The sequence below is a fragment of the Mauremys mutica genome, chromosome 1 (genome assembly GCF_020497125.1).
Source record: "Mauremys mutica isolate MM-2020 ecotype Southern chromosome 1, ASM2049712v1, whole genome shotgun sequence".
NCBI classification, from domain to species: domain Eukaryota; kingdom Metazoa; phylum Chordata; order Testudines; family Geoemydidae; genus Mauremys; species Mauremys mutica.
Window position 1 is genome coordinate 356,388,550 of NC_059072.1, and position 19,522 is coordinate 356,408,071.

At 57.4% G+C, this 19,522-nt stretch overlaps 1 protein-coding gene across 5 annotated transcripts in view; it reads right to left on the minus strand.

Annotated features, from left to right (window-relative positions):
- ARAP1 (ArfGAP with RhoGAP domain, ankyrin repeat and PH domain 1) overlaps positions 1-19,522 on the minus strand; it is a 185,103-nt gene that overhangs the window by 40,276 nt on the left and 125,305 nt on the right. For all 5 annotated transcript variants that reach the window (XM_045023006.1, XM_045023016.1, XM_045023000.1 and 2 more), the window contains 7 exons: positions 19,054-19,160; positions 18,736-18,935; positions 17,467-17,552; positions 12,865-13,047; positions 8,540-8,714; positions 3,089-3,223; positions 2,315-2,450 (listed from right to left, as the gene is read on the minus strand). In XM_045023006.1, the coding sequence (XP_044878941.1) occupies positions 2,315-2,450; positions 3,089-3,223; positions 8,540-8,714; positions 12,865-13,047; positions 17,467-17,552; positions 18,736-18,935; positions 19,054-19,160 (1,022 nt within the window). The remainder of the gene's footprint in view (positions 1-2,314; positions 2,451-3,088; positions 3,224-8,539; positions 8,715-12,864; positions 13,048-17,466; positions 17,553-18,735; positions 18,936-19,053; positions 19,161-19,522) is intronic.

Here is a 19,522-nt window from a genome sequence, read left to right on the forward strand (position 1 = left end):
AGATGCTCAACACAATCAATACTGACAACCAAGGGGAAGGAACTCAAGCCGGACCAGGGAAAGAACAGGTTAAAGAATATTTAGAGAAGTTAGATGTGTTCAAGTCAGGAGCACCTGATGGAATTCATCCTAGGAACTAGCTAACGCAATCTCGGAATCATTAGCAATTATCTTTGAGAACTCCTGGAGGTTGGGTGAGGTCCCAGAGGACTGGGGAGGGGTACACATAACACCTATCTTTACAAAGGAGAACAAGGAAGACCCAGGGAATTATAGACCACTCAGCCTAACTTCAATATCTGGAAAGACACTGGAACAAATTATTAAACAAGCCATGTGGAAGCATGTGGAGGATAATGGGGTTATAAGGAATAGACAGCATGGCTTTGCCAAGAACGAATCATGCCAATCCAACTTAATTTCCTTCTTTGATAGGATACTGACCTAGTGGATAAGGAGGAAGCAGTAGACATGATATACCTTGATTTTAGTAAAGCTTTTGGCACAGGTCGGCATGACAGTCTCATAAACAAACTAGGGAAATGTGCTCTAGATGAAATTACTATAAGGTGGGTGCACAATTGGCTGAAAGACCGTAGTCAAAGAGTCGTTATCAATGGTTTGCTGTCAAGTTGGGAGGGTCTATCTAGTGGGGTCCCGCAGGGGTCAGGCCCGGGTCCAGTGCAATTCAGTACTTTCATTAATGACTTAGATAATGGAGTAGAGAGGATGCTTATGAAATCTGCAGATGACCCCAAGCTGGGAGGGGTTGCCAGCACTTGGGAGGACAGGTTTAAAAATTCAAAAGGATCTTGACAAATTGGACAATTGGTCTGAAATCAACAAGATGAAATTAAATCCAAACGAGTGCAAAGTCCTTCACGGAAGATGGAAAAATCAAAGGCCTTACCACAAAGTGGCAAATAACTGGCTAGGTGGTCGTACTGCTGAAAAGGACTTGGGGGTTAGAGTGGGTCACAAACGGAACAGGAGTCGTCAATGTGATGCAGCCACAAAAAAGGCTAATGTGATTCTGGGGTGTATCAACAGAAGTGTGTACAAGACATAGGAGGTAACTGTCCCTCTCTACCAGCTGGAGAACTGGGTCCAGTTCTGGGTGCCAGGCTGCAGGGAGGATGGGGACAAACTGGAAAGAGTTCAGAGGAGAGCAACAGAAATGATCAAAGGTAGAAAACCTGAGCTGGGAGGAAACGTTGAAAAAATCTGGGCACGTTTAGTCTTGAGAAAAGAAGGCTGAGGGGGTCCTAAGAACAGTCTTCAGATACGTTAAGGGCTGTTCTAAAGAAGGACGGTGATCAGTTGTTCTCCACGTCCACCAAGGGTAGGGCTAGAAGCAATGGGCTTAATCTGCAGCATGACAGGTTTGGATACATATGAGGAAAAACTTTCTAACTCTCTGGGGAGTTCAGCTCTGGAACAGGCTTCCGAGGGAGGTTGTGGGATCCCTGTCACTGGAGGTTTGTAAGACCAGGCTGGACAAACCCCTGGCAGGGCTGCTCTGGGTTTACTTGGCCCTGCCTCAGCACAGGGGGCTGCACTTGAGGTCCCTTCCCGCCGACACGCCAATAATTCTACAGAGCTGCCTCACCGGCTCCAGGGCCGCTGTGAGTGACTCCATTCCACGGAGCGACCACAAGGGACCTCGCCAGGCTACGGGACCGAGCTCAAGAACCCCGCTGACTTCAGGGATGCTGCTCCATATTTACACCAGTGTGAGGAGAGAATCAGGCAACTGCCGTGTAAGCCACGCCCGGGAATCGCACGCTGCCAGCTGACAGCCTGGAAGACGCTCTCACTGCTACGGGTATGAACGGCTATCAGAAGGCTCTGCTTTCGCCTAGGAGGCAGCGTTGCTACTTTCACATCCAGGGACAGGGGAAAAATTCCTCAGGGACTGGAAGGACCCTTCTGAGACCCAAGGCAAAGTAGATTTAATGCTGCTGCGAGGAATTCCTGTCGCGATGCAGCCAACTCACGCAGCAAATGATCCCCGCAAAGGTAGGTAGGTCTGAGTCCCGTTCTACTAATGGGGAAACTCAGACAAAGGTTTGAGTAACGTGTCCAAAGCACGTCACCGGCAGAGCCGTGCCCAGACACAGAGTTCCAACTCACTTGTTACGCGCACAGCTCTAGAAATGGCTGGACGGCGCCCATGGGCCCTCCCAACGTCATTAGCACTCACTGGCCTCGGTACTGTTGCTGCTCCAGCCTTCGCCAGAGAGGGGTCATTACGTTCCCATTCCCTGTAGAGTGCTCCTGCGGGCTGGGGCCCCCTGGGTGGGCAGATCCTTACCCATGGGTGTCAGGCGGGTTGTTCACCAGGCACACGATCTCCTCCATCTTGATCTCGCCGTTAGGCACGGCGTTGCGGTCGTTCTCGTAGTAGCTGAAGATGCTGTCGTTGAGGGTGCACCAGCGGCGGCTGAATTCTATGCGGGACAGGAGTTAAAGGGGCCGCGCGGCGTTAACTGTGGCTTACGGACCCCAGACAAAACCCACTCAGTTTCCAACAAAAAAAAGGATTGTCCAACGGCCAGGCCGGCAGGTTTCCCCGCGGATCCGAGAGCCAGGCTGGGCTTTTCCCTTCCCACACCTCCGCACTGCCAGCAAAGGGTCTGTCAGCCAAATTCTGCCCTCTGGGCCACCCCGGGTCCTGGCACTGGGTTTGCACATTGGAGCTCACAAACAATTCTGTTAATGACGTGCAGGCAGGACTCCAGCTCCCACAGCTGGGCTGGCGCCGCAGCGTTTACCGAAGTCAAGAGCTGCCACCGCTTACGCTAGGCATCTACAGAGACATCTGACACCCTACACGGCCCGGGTCACACCCCATCACCAAAGCCACCCCGGGTGTGACTGTCTCTGTCTTGGGGTTTTCTACTCTCTGCAGCACAGGGCTGGGTCTTTGTTCTGTAAGAGACACTTGCCACAGAACCAGCTGCTGTAGCCTGGCAGAAGGACAGTGCCACCTCAGACAGCAACGGGCCCTGCGCTGCACCACGCCGCACGATGCTGCCCCAACCCTGCCCGCCTCCTCTCCCCGGCAGGTAACCACCGAAGCCCCTACCTTCCCGGGATTTCCGTTCATGCACCAGCTTGGCCATGGAGGGCGTCTTGTAGAGGAAGCCGTTGTGAGTGACGGACGGCAGGATCACCGAGTAGTGCTTCTCCTCGCTGCTCCCCGCTTCCACTCGCGGGATCTCTGCAGTCACAAACGGCATTAAAGGCCCATTGGGTGCATGCCGCACCCAGCGGACGGGGGATTTGAACTCTCGCTGGCTAGGAGCCAAGCATCACTCTGGCACTGGCAGCCCAGGGCAAACAGCAACCCTGAGGCAGTCAGGGCAACCTACCAGCTTCCTATGACAACAGCCATTTGGCCACAGGCTAGAAGCTGCTTTCTGCCACTCTTCTATAGTACCCCCGGGCAGCCCCAGAGACCACTCTTAGAGCAGGCCTGGTGCTAGCTGTCATGGTGCCCGGCGCTGCCTGCAGGACTCGACCTGGCCCGGAGGGACCCGCGCTAAGGATGAGAGAGGGGTTCAGTCTCTCTGCTGAGACCACAAACACCCTCGGAGCTGGGCTGAAACCAACAGCGCAGGCTGCCCAACAGCCAGCAGCTTGTCAGACCCTACAGCCCTCAGGGGGGACAGAGCTCAGACACCATATCCAACCCCCAGCCCTCTGAGGGGCCCGTCCTGCCTGAGTGAGACGTGTTAACCCCTCACCTGCCAACGAAGAGACCTCGGTCACACCCACAGCCTCCTCGGCCTAGGCTGTCCCGATAAGCCAGCACCCCAGAAAGAAGCAGAGGGGCTGAGCAGCAATGGCTTATCCCAGCAAGGCAGCCGGAGGGGAGCTCTGGGCTACAGCCCTAGCTTTGCGATGTCTAGCCAGCTATAGGGGAGACGGCCCTCCGGTCTCCCCTGGGGGCTGACAGGACGCTGAGACGCGACGTGCTGTGCAGGGCGAAGGGGGTAGGAGACCAGGTGCTCTGCAGGGAGCAGCGTCTGCACGTTATTCCGAGTTTTCGACTGCCCTGCGGGCTGCAGCTGGTGCTCTTAGCAACGGCCGACACAGGCCTCTCCTGGGAGCTCTGGGCTTCGTGCCACCTCACGGCTCCTCCGGCTGCCCTCTCACCACCTACCGCTCAGGGCCCCGTCCCCTCCTGCTGCCACCTCCCACGGGTACACGGGGCGCTTCCTGCGCCCCTCGCTGAGCTGCCCTCCAGCGTCGCCCCGCCCAGCTGCTCTTTCCATCCTTACGAGGAGCAATGCCCAGGAACGGGGGACGCCAGCCCTCAGCCAGGTGGGCAGGAGGCTGACTGAGGCCAGGCACAGACTTGCTGTGGCTGGAGGCCGGGTGGTCTCAGCGCAGAGCCGGGGCCGTGGCCCTGTTCCCGCTGATGGTCGCACTTAGGCAGGCTCTTGCTCCTTTCAGAGCGCGCAGCGAGGCTCATCTCTCTCCCCCGCCTGGTGCTAAGAAGCGGGGCTGCGGCGGGGCCGGGCCGAAGGCTCCAGCAGTAGAACTGCTAGACTGAATGTAGGGACCGGTTCATGTCCAGGTACAAGGGGGCCGTAAATTAACCTCCCCAGGCAGCACCACTGCAGTGGTACCTCTCCTACTCCGCTGCTTGGGCCCGGAGAAGAGATCCTGGCATAGAGGTCCCCTCCTTGGGCGTGTGAGCCCCGGAGGCAGGCCTGGTGCTCTGCTTGGGGGGCTGGGATGGTGCCAGTGTGGCAGGGCACATTCAGGGCAATGGCAGGGGCAGGCAGATTGTGTGAGGATTGCAGCAGGGCATCGGAAATGGCCCGCCACCAGGCTGTCACAGAGCCCCACAACAATGGCCCTGGGACTGGCCGGGGAGCCGCTGTTGTTACAGCCCCTTGTCGTCGCTCTGTTAAACGGAAGGAGCCGGCGCAATCAGCCGGAGCTCGTCTCCCCGAGCTGACAGCTCTGTTGTGCTGCTTCGTGACCAGCAAGTCAGGGGAAGGGATTCCTGAGCTACGCAAACCGGACACAGACAGGGCCTGGTTTATCTAACATAAACCAACAGCCGGGCCGCTGGGGAGACAAAAGCCACATCCTCACACCCCGCGACGCCAGCCCGGGGGCACGGCACTAGTGCTGAATTCACGGCTAACCTTGAGGGGGGGGAAAAAGGGGGAAAAAAAAGACTCTCCTAGTCAGGTGGGTGGTCTTGGGGCTAGGGGAGCTGAGCTCTAGTCCCGGCTCCGCCACAGACACCTTGCGTTAGTCACGGCGCCACTCTGTGCCTCGGTTTCCCCATCTGTAAACCAGAGACGATATTCCTTCCTTCCCTCGCAGAGACACCAGTCACGCTGAAATCACCCACGTCAGTGGAGCGCGCTGAGCTCCTCCCAGGGCAGGTGCTCAGGAATCAGGGCAGAAGGTCGTTCTCTCTAACAAGTATTTCTCCAACGCCGACGGAGTGCTCAGGGCTTCCCAAACCACAGCGGAAGATGAGGTCCCGGCCCTCAAGGGCAGGGACAAAATCCTGCCGGTGGCCAAAGGACGGGCCTGCTTTAAAAGCTGATCTCGGTTCTGTTCCCAGCACCGCCGTGGACGCTGCCTGGCTCCGGGGCTCTGTTTCCCCCTCGGTGGCAATGCTCAGGCCCCTTGGTGCAGTGCTCAGAGGTCTGTGGTGGGAAGGTGCAAACCCTGGGGTTACTGCTGTTCCACGGGGAGCAGGGGCTGGACAGGGTGGTGCAGAAGCGAGGTCCCTGCCCAGGATTGTTTACAGCAGAGATGCTTATCTGAACCCTTTGACTCTGCCAGCTGGCAATCTGGGCATAGCAGCTTTGTCGAGAGCTCTCTGCTTCTCTCTCTTTCAGGTCTGGCTGAAAACACCCGGCAAACAGCCCCTCCTGTGGTATTTCAGCCCTTATGTTTTCGGCCTCACTGGGAACCCAGCAGTACAAATGATCGACGGGGGAGACATCAGCGTTCCGGCTCTTGCTCTGTGCGAGTTTTGAGCCTGGACTGCACATTCTCCAGCCTGATTTGCCCATCCCTCATAGACAGGGCCCTTATGTCCTTGCCAGAAATGTACTCTGCAAAACCGACTCAGCGCACTGGACTGCAAGCAAACAGCAGGAAGCAAGCCCGGGATGGCCCCAGGAGAGGGACTATTTGACCTAAGAGCTCTCAAATGTCTCTGATTCATCGTGCACAGGCTGGAGAGGGCTCCCACCGGCTGGATTTCCTTTTGTGCTGACGTTTCTAAACTTGCTGGGCCAGATTTCTCCCCCTCTCCTCCCTCCACCCCCCCATAAATCCAACAACTTCAAGAGGTTTATAGGTCACCCAGACATTACGGTCAGGAGCGAGCTGTCTATAGATTAGACTAGAGATCAACAGCAGAGATCGACTGGCCCACATTGTGCTCCCAGGCCTTGTATCCCGGATGATGGACATTTCCTCTCCTTCTTCCCCTCTGCAAAGTCTGGGTCCCTATCGGAGTCGATGGGAGTTTTCCAGGGATATAACAAAAGCAGGAGGAAGCCTTTAGAATGAGACGCCCTTTGACTGTCTTGAGGATTTTGTCCTATGGAACCAGAGCTGCAGGTGTGAGATGGGCCGGAAGTGAACCAAAACCTGGGCTTGTTTGCAGACGGGCCGTTGTGCCCTAGCACTAGTGTGCCGGGATCTAACATCGAGCACTGCAGGGCCGCGGCCGGTGGGGAAATGTTTGTGGCGATGCAGGGTGGGGAGGGATTCTATTGAACGCACACAGTGGATCTTCCCCTGGAGGCCAAGATCTGCTCGTATGTGGCTTGACACACTCATGAAGGGTCAAATGGTGCAAAGCAATGAGCCACGCTGAGCAGGAAGTCAGCTGGGAGCTCGGGTGCTCAGTGCCACACAGGTCAGATCCCAGCAAAGCACTGACGGGGGCGGAAACCCTCACTGGAAATGCGGAGCAGCCCAGGGCAGAGCATCACTTTGGTGAATACCGGGCAGCTGATGGGTCACGCTTCCCCCAGCCCTCTGCCCGAGCACCTGAAAACACCTGGGTCTGTCGCCTTAACGCGTGGTCACCTGACAGCAGACAACCCTTTGCCGCTGGCACTCCGTCACCCTGCTGCGCTGAACGCACAGGCGTCCAAGAACCAGCAGCACGGTCAGAGCCCTCTAGCAGAACCAGCTGGGCCTGAACAGCGCGGCGCGGGCCATGGCAGTCGGCGGGAGCTTTGCATCGCCTTTCACGGGACCAGACGCTGGGGGTGCTGGCATCCGGAGAGGTCCCAGCAATGGGCGGGAAGGCGGAACTCCACACTGGGTCTCCCGGTGACTGTGTGGCTGAGAACAGGCGGAGTGCAACCAGGCAGAATAGGAACCAGCAGCTCCTACCACCACCCAACTTGCTTTTCCTTCCCACTTCAGCAGAGTCGCTCCTGATTTACGCCGCTGCAGCGAAGAGCCGAATCAAGCCTGACTCCTTCTCATCTCATACTGATGGAGCGCAGGGCCAAGCAGGGGAGAGAACATCGCTTTTCAGAGCCCATGGGGAGGGACTGCAGGCTCCGGCTCCACAGGCCTCCCTCCCATCAGACGCTGCCCCAGATTGCTGAGGCATGCTAGGACAGCACGGAAAGAAGCTCCAGGCAGATTCCAACCAGCCCATGAGAATGGTGGGAGAGAAGCCGCCACTCCTGGTGCCTTTGCAGCTGGGCTGTTCGCTGCATTTTCTCTGGGTAAGAAGGGCTTTTTAAACACAGGTTTAAATGTGTGTTACAGCTGACGCCAACGTACACCCATACCAGCCCCCTCCTCATTCATACCCACTGCCTGTGCTCATACACCCCTCACACTTTCTCCAGAATGGTAGGAGAAACTTTCCTGGAAGCCTGACCAGAACTAGCCTAATTTCAGCTACACGCCAAAGACTGTGTTTGTGCCAAAGTTGGTCCTTTGGGGCTGAAACCTGAGCCACACTGGGGCCAGGAGGTTCAGCTCTGAGTCAGCCCAAGAGGAGGCAGGGGAGAGTTCAGAGCAGGCCCAGGGACGGGGCGAGAGCAGTTCTGGGTTCACATGGGACCCACAGAACCAAAGCCCTGGCTCATGTGAACCGACACCGCCCAGTTTCAAATAGCTCTGCCAGGGACCTAGCGCGCTCCAAGCTAATGCTTCAAACCCACGTAGGATCTCTTAAGAGTTCTTGCAACTGTGCTATCCACACTTGGCCCCTCCTCCGTAGCGCGGAGGATCTCAAAGCACTTGGCACACGTTGCAAACCAAGCCTCATTAGCGAGGTAGGTGAGCGTACCCAGCCCTAATTCACCGACGAGAGAAACGACGCGAAGTGACTTGGTGTGTGACCTTGAACCAGTCAGTAACGGAGCAGAGAACAGAGCCTGCGTCTGATGCTCTAACCACTAGCCCAGCCCACCCATCTCTCTCAGGCAAGGCAAGCTCAGCAGCAGCATTCCCAGACCTCCATCCTGCTCACAGCCCCGGCTTGGGGGCTCTGCCCGGTCCCACCTGCTCCTCTTACCTGAGTTTTTGTTATGAAGCAGGAATTCCATCTGCAGCTTCTGTCCAGCCTGCTCGGCTAAGGCGATGGGGTTCGGGAAGTCGGGGTCCCCGGAGAAGCAGCTCACCTCCGCCCCGCAGAACACCAAGGACTGAGTTTCAGCCAGGTCGCTGGTCGTCACCGTAGCGCACAGGGCCTGCAACAGGTCAAGGAAAGCAACCGATGAGTCCAGTCGCCGCTGGAGACACGGCAGAGCATCAGCAGAGAATGACAAAGCCCCCTCACCAGCTAAAACCCAGAGCGGGGCAGGCTGGGGGGGCTCCGAGCTGAGCTCAGCAAAAGAGTCTGGAAACAAAATATCGACAGAGGCAGAAAGCGCCGCTGGCAAGGGCTGCTGATTGCTGCAGCTGAGAGCTGGCTTCCAGGCCAGCCGGGGAAGGGAAAGGGGCTTGAACTGGGGGAGAAAGTTTGGAGCAGCCTTGGTTTTAATCCCTCCTTTACAGAGCCCTGGGTGAAGTCATACAGCGAGAGGGTGGGACGGCCTCTGTATAGGGAGAAAACAAGCAAGCCCACATGTGGAATTCCAGAGCGCCTCTCGACTCCCAGCCAGCCAAGAGAGGCTTAGGGCGGGACTGGACTTCCTAAGCAAACAAAAATACAAAGCCCAGGAGGGAAAGCGGCTTGCAATCTGATACGGCCAGCCTGGTTTCTGTTGTTCTGCAGCCCAGTCGCTGCTCCCACGTAATCCTCACCACGGGTGTGAAGCAAAAGGAAAAAGGAAAGAGTTCAAAAGTGAATTATGCTCCTCCCACCGTCCCCCCAACTTTGCCTGGAGCATGGAAAAAAAATCCGCTTTCCCGCTTGGTGCCATGTCTGTCACCAGCTGTTACCAGTGAGGACTTCAAGGTGTCTCTTAAAGGGACGCTCAACATAGCTCTCTGAAATTTGCTCATTTAAAATATTTCAGGTCCCTGATGGAGCCCCCGGGAAATAGCCTGCCTGAAAGAATTCCTTTAGAACAGTATCACAGGGGTTGGTCTGCTATGCTGCAGTGTTTAGGGAGGTCATTTGGGGGCCCCCAGGGTAACAGTGCATCCCCCTCTGGTGGCTGGTTCTTTAGAGGATAACTGCTTACTACCGCTACCAGCCAAAGAAGTTATTCCTCTTGCTCAAGCGGCAGAGGTCCGGACTACGGTGCTAATGACCCTTCCGAAGCAGTGATTTTGAGTCCCAGTAGACTTCACCCACTTGGTGTGAGCGGCCAATAACAGGAATTAAGCAACACAAGTAGGCAGCACAATGCGTGAATCATATTGCCCCCTAGTGACTGAGCCACTAGAGGATAACAGCCTACTACTGCTAGAGGAGCTACTCCTTTAGCTCAAGCCTACTTCAGTGCTAAAGCGCCCTGGTTCAAAACCCGCTGTCCACCCATGGCCAGGGGGGGAGAGAGGTATTACACTTGGGCCGACCACTCCTGCCCCCTGCCCTGCAACGCTTACAAGCTCGGCCAGCTTTGCAAGAGGAGCTTGTAATGAGCTGGGGGCTCGAAAGCCATTTGGTGTTCAGGGACTGTCGACACCTGGAATAGACCAGGGTCCCCATGCGGTTCCTAGCCACACACACACAGTGAGCATGGCAAAGGTGCCTGCGGGAGACCCAGCCCTCGAGTTGTTGTTTAGTCAAGACCAGTTCTTTTCAGGCCGAACAAAGCCACTAGCCCTCAGGGAGGACGGGATCTAGGCCAGATGCAAGTTTCAGTCTGTCCTGTCAGACCTTTGTACTGGGCTAAGAGATGAATGAAACCGCCAGGTCCCTGGATGGTCTTGACAGTTGGTTCCCAGCCTCTCTCCCTACAGGCTGCAGCCAAGGCCAATACGCACCTGGGGCAAATACCGCTAGTGCATCCCTGCCGCAGCAGTGAGACCAGCCTTGCCAGCGGCCTGCGTGTGGGGCATGAATGAACAGGATCCGAGGTCCAGGGATGGGGGCTGGTGGGGCACAGGAGTGGATGGCTGGCCTGGAGGAGCCTCAGGCATGGTCTATCCCCAGCATTACGAGGGGAGACACTGGCCCCGTGGATAGGATCATGGGAAGAAAGCAAATGCAGCATTATGCTCAGGGAGAACGGGCCTGGGTGACACGAGAACGTAAGAGCGGCCAGACTGGGTCAGACCAAGGTCCATCTAGCCGACAGTGGCCACTGACAGGTTCCCCCAGGGGAATGAACAGAACAGGTCATCACCACTGATCCATCCCCTGTCGTCCTGTCCCAGCACCTGGCAAGCAGAGGCCAGGGACACCATCCCTGCCCAGACGATGGGCCGGGGATGATGCGAGAGGTCCGGGTGGGAGGGGGTGAGCCAAGACTCCAGCCCCCGATGTTCTGATCACTCCATCCACCCAGCTCCTCCTGCGGTATCCTGCTGGATTTGCCGAGCGGATTATTTTTAGCTTGTGCCTTCTCCTTTCTTTCCAGCTCCAAGAAAAAGCAAAGCTCCAGCCATCTCCCTCCCAACTGGCCACAGCCCGGGGAGGACCTGGGATCTCAGGACTAAGCGGCCCCCCTATCTGCAGAGTGGGGATGCAGCCAGGGACCGAATCCCCTGCAGAAAGCCAGGGGGAGAGAGAAGAGACTCTGAGTGCTGTTCAGAGCAGGAGTCTCTGCCTGAACTGGAAGGCACAAGCTGCCATCTCTGAGACAGAGAAAAGGAAGGTGTTTGTGCCAGCTCTCCTCCAAAGCCAGCCAGGGTCTGCAGGGAATATTATACATTGAATTCGGTACTAATGCTGCTGGACACAGACAGACCCTGTGGTTCTCCAGAGCTCTCTAACTCCCAGACACAGTCTGCGCGGCCTCACCTAAGTCCTGGCCTGGATTCCATTGCCGTGCAAGGAGCCTTCTGACTGCCCCACACGGTCACTGCAACGTGAGAACTTAAAGCGTTTGTTTACCCCACACGCTTTGATCAAGAGCTCAGTGGGCACTGCAGGTGCTGAGGAAAAGAACTGGCAATTATACAGACCCCATTTGCCACAAAGCAATCTACAGACTGTACACTGGAATCACTTCATCCAGGTCTGAAATGCAGTCACCTCTGGGGTGGCACACAGCAGCTACTGAATAGCACGCAGCAACATTTCATGACACGTTACCACCATACCTGAGACACTGCAGAGGGAATTTCAGGGAGACAGGATGTTATTTCTTAACTGGAATTTGGCCAGAACAATTGGATTAGCCTCCCAGGTCGAGACCTGGGATCTTTAGGCTAAGAGCAGGCCAGGCGTCAGTTTAACATCTATTTATTGAAAACCAACATTTAACCAAGCACCAGGCAAACTACCTGACCACCCCACAGAGCCCGACCTGAGCCAGCCCCTTCCCTGTGCATCACACCTCCCCTGTATACAACACACACATCACAGACAATAACACTGAGCACTTGTCGGTCAGACAGGAGCATGCCCATTTCACAGATGGGGGAAACTGAAGCAGGGAGCCAGGCAGCCTCTTCTGGGTGATCAACCTACAAGACCTTGGAGCTGATTTCATAGATTCATAGATTTTAGGGACAGAGAAGGTCAGACGTGAGGCTCACCACTCAGGCCACTGCCTGGGCTCCCACAGCTCCTCGTGCCATTGACTGGAGCTGTGGGTACCTGGCCCCTCTGAAAATCAGTGTCACCATCGGTGGCCCATTTGTGAACATTTGGGGGCTTTGGCAGCTGGGCAAAGCTCCCAGAGCGAGTCAGGCAGAACCACCCTTAGTAGATCATAAGAACATAAGAACGGCCGTAGCGGGTCAGACCAAAGGTCCATCTAGCCCAGTATCTGTCTACCGACAGTGGCCAATGCCAGGTGCCCCAGAGGGAGTGAACCTAACAGGCAATGATCAAGTGATCTCTCTCCTGCCATCCATCTCCATCCTCTGACAAACAGAGGCTAGGGACACCATTCTTACCCATCCTGGCTAACAGCCATTAATGGACTTAACCACCATGAATTTATCCAGTTCCCTTTTAAACACTGTTACAGTCCTAGCCTTCACAACCTCCTCAGGCAAGGAGTTCCACAAGTTGACTGTGCGCTGTGTGAAGAAGAACTTCCTTTTATTTGTTTTAAACCTGCTCCCAGGCCTGAGCCTCTCCCACTAGGCCGTGCTGCCTCTGTGGAAGGCGAGGAGGAAAATCCAGTGTTGAAGGAGGCTCTATAGCACGCAGGCCCTGGGTGGAGAAGGCCCCGCCCGCTTACCGTCTCCAGGCGATGGAGACCCCTTGCCGGGACAGAGGCCTGCAGACCGGTCCTTCCCCTGAATGTGATCTCGAAACCGCTAGGCACCAACCTTGTTGAGCTCCTCCTGGTTCCCGAAGAGTGGGTGGTAGCGCCGATACTTCCCCTCCTTGTACTTGGCTATGAGGAAGCGTCTCCGCTCCTGGCTCCCACTCGCCACGTGGATGGCCTCGCTGGGGGGCACGTTGGCTGCCCAGAACTGGTTCGCCACGCAGTTCCCAACCTGGCAGAACAGCTGGGGATACAAAACAGTGACGGCAGAGTGAGCGGCACAGGCTGGCACCTCTGTGCCAGTGCCACCGTCTCCCCATTGCCCTTCCCACATCCCCCATGGATCTCCGCTGGATGCGAGACAAACCGTGTGGGGCCAGTGCCTAGCGCAGCTCTGGGTGTGGTCAAAGGGGGAGAACAGCGCCAACCTGCCCGGAGTCCAACAGCCCAATGGGCTCGCCCGCAGGCCACGTGCAAAGCCCAGGTGTTCCCTGAGGCGTTTCCCAAGGGGTGGGCTGAGTGGGGAAGGTTGGGCTAGGGGCCTGGTGCGCATGGAACAAAGAGACAAAGGTTGAATCCCAGGAACTCCTACAACCTGGATTCAACAGGAGATCAGACGACGTGATCTCAGCGGCCCCTTCTGGCTCTGTGGCGTACCAACCTATGAATCGGAGATCAGATACCACGGGGAGGGGCAGCAGTATAAGACCCGGGGGTGGGGGAGAGAGAGCTGGTAACTGAATGCCCCAGCACGGAGGTGGGAGCCCCGTTTGCTGTTCACATGTGAAATCGCCCATTGCGTGGTGTCTGCAGACAGACACAGAGACCAGCTAACCGTCGGCCTGTTCGTTCATCTCTCCCGCCCCCTCAGCCAGGCTGGGATTGTTCCCCGCCCCGAGGGCCCTGGCTGGCCCAAACACACCTCTCCTATGGACCCCAGTCCAGAGAACACCGCTCAGCCTCTGAGCCTATGGTCTGGCAGGGCAGCCAATCCCCCGCCCCCTTTCCTGCCGCAGAATAACATCTGTGGAGCCGCACGGAGGCTTGTCGGCTCCAGCTGCAGGTTACAAAAAGGACACTGACGTTTTAAAGCGATTGCTCCTCATTTTCACCCGGAGCAGCCTCTGCACGTTGAGAATCACACGTTTCCTTACTGATGTTCTTCCTCCTGCACTGGTTTGTTATTGTAGGGTCGCTCGCAAGTGCTGGGCTGCATGTGCTGGTTTGTTATTGTAGGGTTGTTCACAAGGACAGGGCTTCACATGCTGGTTTGTTATTGTAGGGTTGGTCACAAGAGCCGGCTGCACGTGCTGGTTTGTTATTGTGGGGTCGCTCACAAGTGCTGGGCTGTATCTGCTGATTTGTTATTGTAGGGTCGTTCACAAGCACAGGGCTTCACATACTGGTTTGTTATTGTAGGGTTGCTCCTGAGCGCAGGCCAAGGGCACTGCTTTTACTGTTGGTGGAGAACACAAGGAAGAACAACAATGCAGATTCCAGGAGAGAGTGCAGCGTGTGTGTGTCTGACTGTCTGCACTGCCCTGGACACAAAATGGCTGCCTGACTCGGCAGTGAACAGAGCCCTTTGTAATTCAAAGGGGCAGTGCACAGAAAACGCCATCATCACCACAGCTAAACACTTTCCAAGGCGAGAGCAAGTATCAGAGCGGGGACAGGGGAGGGACTAGAAAGTCAGGAGAAGGTCTAAGAAGGAACTGACAGTGGTGGAGGGTCCTGGTCCCCCCCTGGGGGGGAGAGGGAGCTGGGGAAGTATGGAGGGGGGTGAGATCTATGGGGGGAACATCCCCATTTTGCTGTCAGCTGATTTCTCTGCACGTCACATGGCGGGGACCGTTGGGGGTTAACGTAGCCTTCGAGCGGGAAGAGCAGAAACCTGCCGCCCACAGCGAGGGAGAGCAGCTGGAAGCACTTTCAGGATGCGGCCGTGGGAAGCAGGCGCAGGCAGGAGCTGACACTGGGGCAGGGGAGAGGTGTCTGGAACGCAGAGGCCGGACACAGCCAGGCTCCGGGTGGACACGGGCCGAGCTGCAAACAGCTTTGGCCACCCTGGAAGCAGATGAATCTCCCAGCATGCCGCGCTTTGCTTCCAGATCCCATTGTCCTGGAGAAGGGCGGGGAAGGCTCAGTCCCTGCCTGGCTGCTCCCTGGCACGGGGCCCTGAGTCTGACTGGACGGCGAGGAGGAGCAGCCTGCCTGGGGCTGGGAGCGCCGGGCTCCTGATGGGGATGACTCAGGCAGGCCGACTGTCTAGTTTCGCCTCAGAACAGCCAAAGCGGGGACAGTCCCTGCGGTGTGTGATGGAGGCAGAGCCGTGCTGAGGCCTGTGCAGCCAGTGACCTACCTCCCACGAGCAGACGCTAGGTCCAAATGTCAAGAGCCGGCAGCTGTCTCCGGCCAAGGCGGGGTCCCCGAGTGGAGAACGCCCTGCCAGGTCACAGAGGCAGCGACGGGGAGGACGAGAGGAGACACACGACCTGCCCCAGAACCTCGATCAGAGGCTGTTGGCGCAGGCGTGCTGGCTGACCGTAGGGCGCTCTTGCAGACAGCCAGGGCCCAGGCTATGCAGGGCTTTGCAGAGCCAGGCCCTCCCTTGTGGCTAACACGGCTTCCCAAATGGGCAGCTCCCTGCGACACATTCAGCCGTCACCCCCTCGGCGGGCCAACGTCACCGTGGTGGGGGAGAGGATGGGGAAGCGAAATGGCCCCTGCACCAGATCAGGTGGAGACGCAAGAGGCAGCCGGGGGCGTCTTGGGTGCCGACGCTCTCAGAATGCAGCGCTGGCTCCGTTCGTGTCAGGGAATGTTTATTGAGACCATCCAGGCGTTAGGTATCGACGGGTGTCTGCGTCCCCCTGCCAGCTCCCTCCACGCTCCCGCCTGCTTTGAGTGCACAGTCAGACCCCACCGCCAGATCCATGTGCTGGATGTGTACGGTCCTTTCTGGTGTGCGGAGAGGGTCGGAGGATGTCAGTAACTCGCCAGAGGCTTTGGGTCTAGTGCAGGTGGGATGGGTGAGGTTCTGTGGCCTGCGATGTGCAGAAGGTCAGACTAGATGATCACTGTGGGTCTTTCTGGCCTTAAAGTCTCTGAGTCTAGGGTTTGCAGGGAACACAGCGATGGGGTGGCCTGAATCTGATTCAAGGGGGAGGTGCAGGAATCCCTTCCTGAACTCGCCAAGCACAAGGCTGCCTGCCGAGAGCAAGAGGCAGCCATGTTGTGTCCTGCTCTGTGCAGATTGTCAGAGGAGATGCATATGCACACTGCGCTCTCTCCTGCCGACCTCGGTTTTGTTCTTCCTACTTGCGCTGCACTCTTGATCCACAATCAGCGCTGCTCGAGACGGCAGCCTCCATTCGCTCTTCGCACATGAAGAAACTCGCTCCCCGCAGTCCCACCCAAGCCTGGCTCTGTGGGAGCAGCCTGCCCCCCCGGTAGTTGGGCAGGGAACTGTAAGTAGAGGCTGATTACGAGAGGTGCACATATCCAGGGAGCGGCTGCGAGGAAGCAGGGAACATCAAGACTCCTTCCCGGCGAGAATCCTGTCCTACTCTGATCACCAGGAGCCCGTCTGAGAGCCAGCAATCTATTCCACCCTGGCCGCCAAAGAGCTTGGTGATGGGCGCAGCATAAAACTTACAGCAGGCCAAGAGCTCAGGCAGCCGCACGGGGCAGTGACAGCGCTACGGGTCTGTCTCCACTGCAGGGAGCTGTGACAGCGGCGTGCGAACACCCCCCCGCGCTAGCAGGTACCAACAGCAGTGAAGCAGCAGCAGCGCAGGGGACCCTTAGTCCAATGGCTAGCCCGCACTGCCACGACTTCACTGCGTGTGCCTCAAGCTCCGGCAAAGCTAGCTCGGGAACGTCCACGCAGGCAGCCGTCACACCTCTGATCCGGTGGAGACGTACCCTGCGACGCTGGCCAGCCTCAGCCAGTTCCAAACCGGACCCTAAGAGGGGACGGCCTCTTTCGCCCACTCGTCACCTCCTGAGCCGGCTTTGCTGCTTGAGAACATCTCCTCGGTATTTCTGCAGGAACAAAACACAGCCTCTCCCGCCCTCCGGGCTCCGGTTACTCCAGCTGCAGTCACCGTGCCTGGATCAGCGGCTTTCCCACTGCTCTCAGTGCAGCTGTTTCTGACTCCTGACAGCTCGGCCTCTCTTCCTTCAAAACAAAGCTGTGCAGGGGCGCTATTAACGCCTTACGTCCCTTTGCCCCGCTCCCGAGCTCCTCGGCAGCGACTGATCCGCCAGCTCGGCTATCTGCAGCCAGGCGCATTCGGGCTCCTGGTCCCGGACATGCTCACACCCTGAATGGCGGCATCGGGGCAGGTTTATTTTCAGATCCATGGGAGCAATAGGGAATGTTTCCAAAGGGTGGACGCTACAGAAGCAAAGCTGGCGATTCTACGTCACAGCAGCGTCCGTCAGGGAATACAGATACCAAGGGGAGCTCAGAATCAGCCCGCATGGGTTTGACTGGCAGTTTTGAACTTCCCAGAAGCAGGTACCCAGTCATCCAGGCTCTGTACCGTTTGCCACAGGCCCTGCAAGTGTCTGAGTATCAAATAAGGGCTCGATTTCACAGATGGCTACGAAAGTGCCCCCTTTCCAGCAGCCAGCCAATGGGAATCTGCACCGATACCTCAATCAGCTCCTCTGTCCACACCTTTCTGTCCATCTTCAGGCTCCGCACTTTGGTGATGCTTGGCCCCAGCCCCCGATGTTCTCCTGTGGGTCAGACAAACAAAAGCAAACATCTCATTAGGGACAGCAGCACGGCCTCATGGTCTGAGAGCCAGGAACTCCAGCAGCCAAGCAGTGGCTCTGCTCGGTGGCCCCGGGTTAGTGCTGTAGCCTCTCTGCCTCAGTTTCCCCATCTGCAGTAGGGGATAACGGTATCAGCTACAGCGAGGTTATCCTGCTCAGTGCCAGGTAAGCATCCCCCCTCCTTCATGCCTCCACTTTACCCTGGAGGGTGTCGCTCTAGACAGGAGAACACTTCAGTCTCCCTGGTTTTTCCAACCCATGGCGGTTTTGTGATGCAGACAACCGCCAAAGAATCACAGCTAGTAGAGTCGGAACAAGATCTGCATTGCTGGGTCATCTCCAGCCCATTGCCTTGGCCGCTGGGAACGGGACTAATACCGTCCGCTCAGGGCTTGTCTACACTACAGGGCCTCTGCTGGTCAAGCTACTCCTGTACGGCTTTGCCAGCAGAGCCCCCTAGTGGAGCGGCAGCGCATGCCGGCAAAAGGAGTTGGCTGGAAGAGCTCCGCCAGCTCCCTGAAGGACATTAGTGAAGCCATCACAAGCACTCGTCTGCCAGCAGAGCTGTGTCTCCACCAGGGGAGCTGCCGGCACAGCTGTGTCGGTGACGGGGGCGTGATTTGTTTCACATTCCTAGCCAACCCAGCTAGGCTGGCAAAACTTAGACGCCTGGACACGCTTAACGACAGACACTCCTGAAAGGGCCCCTCAGGGCTCCGCTGCGGCTGCCGGGCTGCTCAGTGAAGTCCCGCCGTGGCTTTGGAGCGCCCCCCCGCTCCCCGGAGCGGAACGTGTGCTTAGGCGATGAGCAGCCTCGTCTGGACCTGGCTGAAGCGGCCCCTGCACGGATCCTGCGTCAGGAGGACTCTGAGGTCCCTGTTTCTGAGTTAGGAAGAATCTCTCCCCTGGAAGAGGCAATTCCACAAGTGTCCACTAGGGGGGTTCCTGACCCTGCCTCCGAAATGGCTGAGACAGGCACGCGTCTAGGCAATTCCTGAGGAGGGCGAGAAGGAGGGGCCCAGTCCGGGGTGACGGAGGAAGCGGCAAAGCCCGGTCCCCTTGCTGAAGCCAGGGGTGCACCACGCTCTAAGCTCCCTGGCCCATCACCGTCCCCCCGGCTCGCGCCCCTGGTCTCGGCCCGTACCTGCGCATCTCTTGCAGATGACGACACAAAGGTTGACGGAGGCCCAGTCGGGTTTGGGCGACCCGCAGTCTGCGCAGAACTGGTTTGCCTCCACCGACCAGATCTTCTCCGCGACCTCCGAGTTGGAGAGGGCCTCGGCGATGGACTGCTGCATGGCCTCCACCCACTCGTCCTTCTCCTGGTCCGAGTCTGCCGAGAAGCTGAAAGACACCAGAAAGCCGTTTGGGGGAATGGATTGGCCGGGGGGAGCCCCGTGCTCTACGGCAGGGGAGGGACCAGCACCCATGGGGCACGGCACCTAGACCACCCCCCCCTCACCTGAAGATCCTGTAAGGCGTCGTCAGATCAAATCCTCTTCTGTCCACGTCCTTCACGTTCCCCACATTCATCTCAATGTAGGTGATTCCGATCCCCTGTCGATAATCCTGACGGGGCAAGAACAGCCAGGAAAGGGTTAAAAACCAATAGTATGGGACCCACAAGGTCAGTCCAGAGGCACCTACGGCTGTTCTGCATGTGGGAGCGAAGTCGCCAAGTGAGAAGGGGGCAGCACACAAACTCCAGCCCTGGGCACCCAGCCTGCAGCTGCCAATACCAGCCCTATCGCACCCAGTGCTGGCAGTGCCATGGTCGCCGCTGGGGCCCTCGAGCCCCGGAGGCGCGTCGTGGTAACCGGCCTGCACAGGCAGCCTCACTGGGAGCTCAACTGGGGCAAAGCGCAGGAAAGTTTCTGAAGGGTTACAATGACCTGTACCAACAAACGGCGATGGGATCAGGTGCCAAAGGG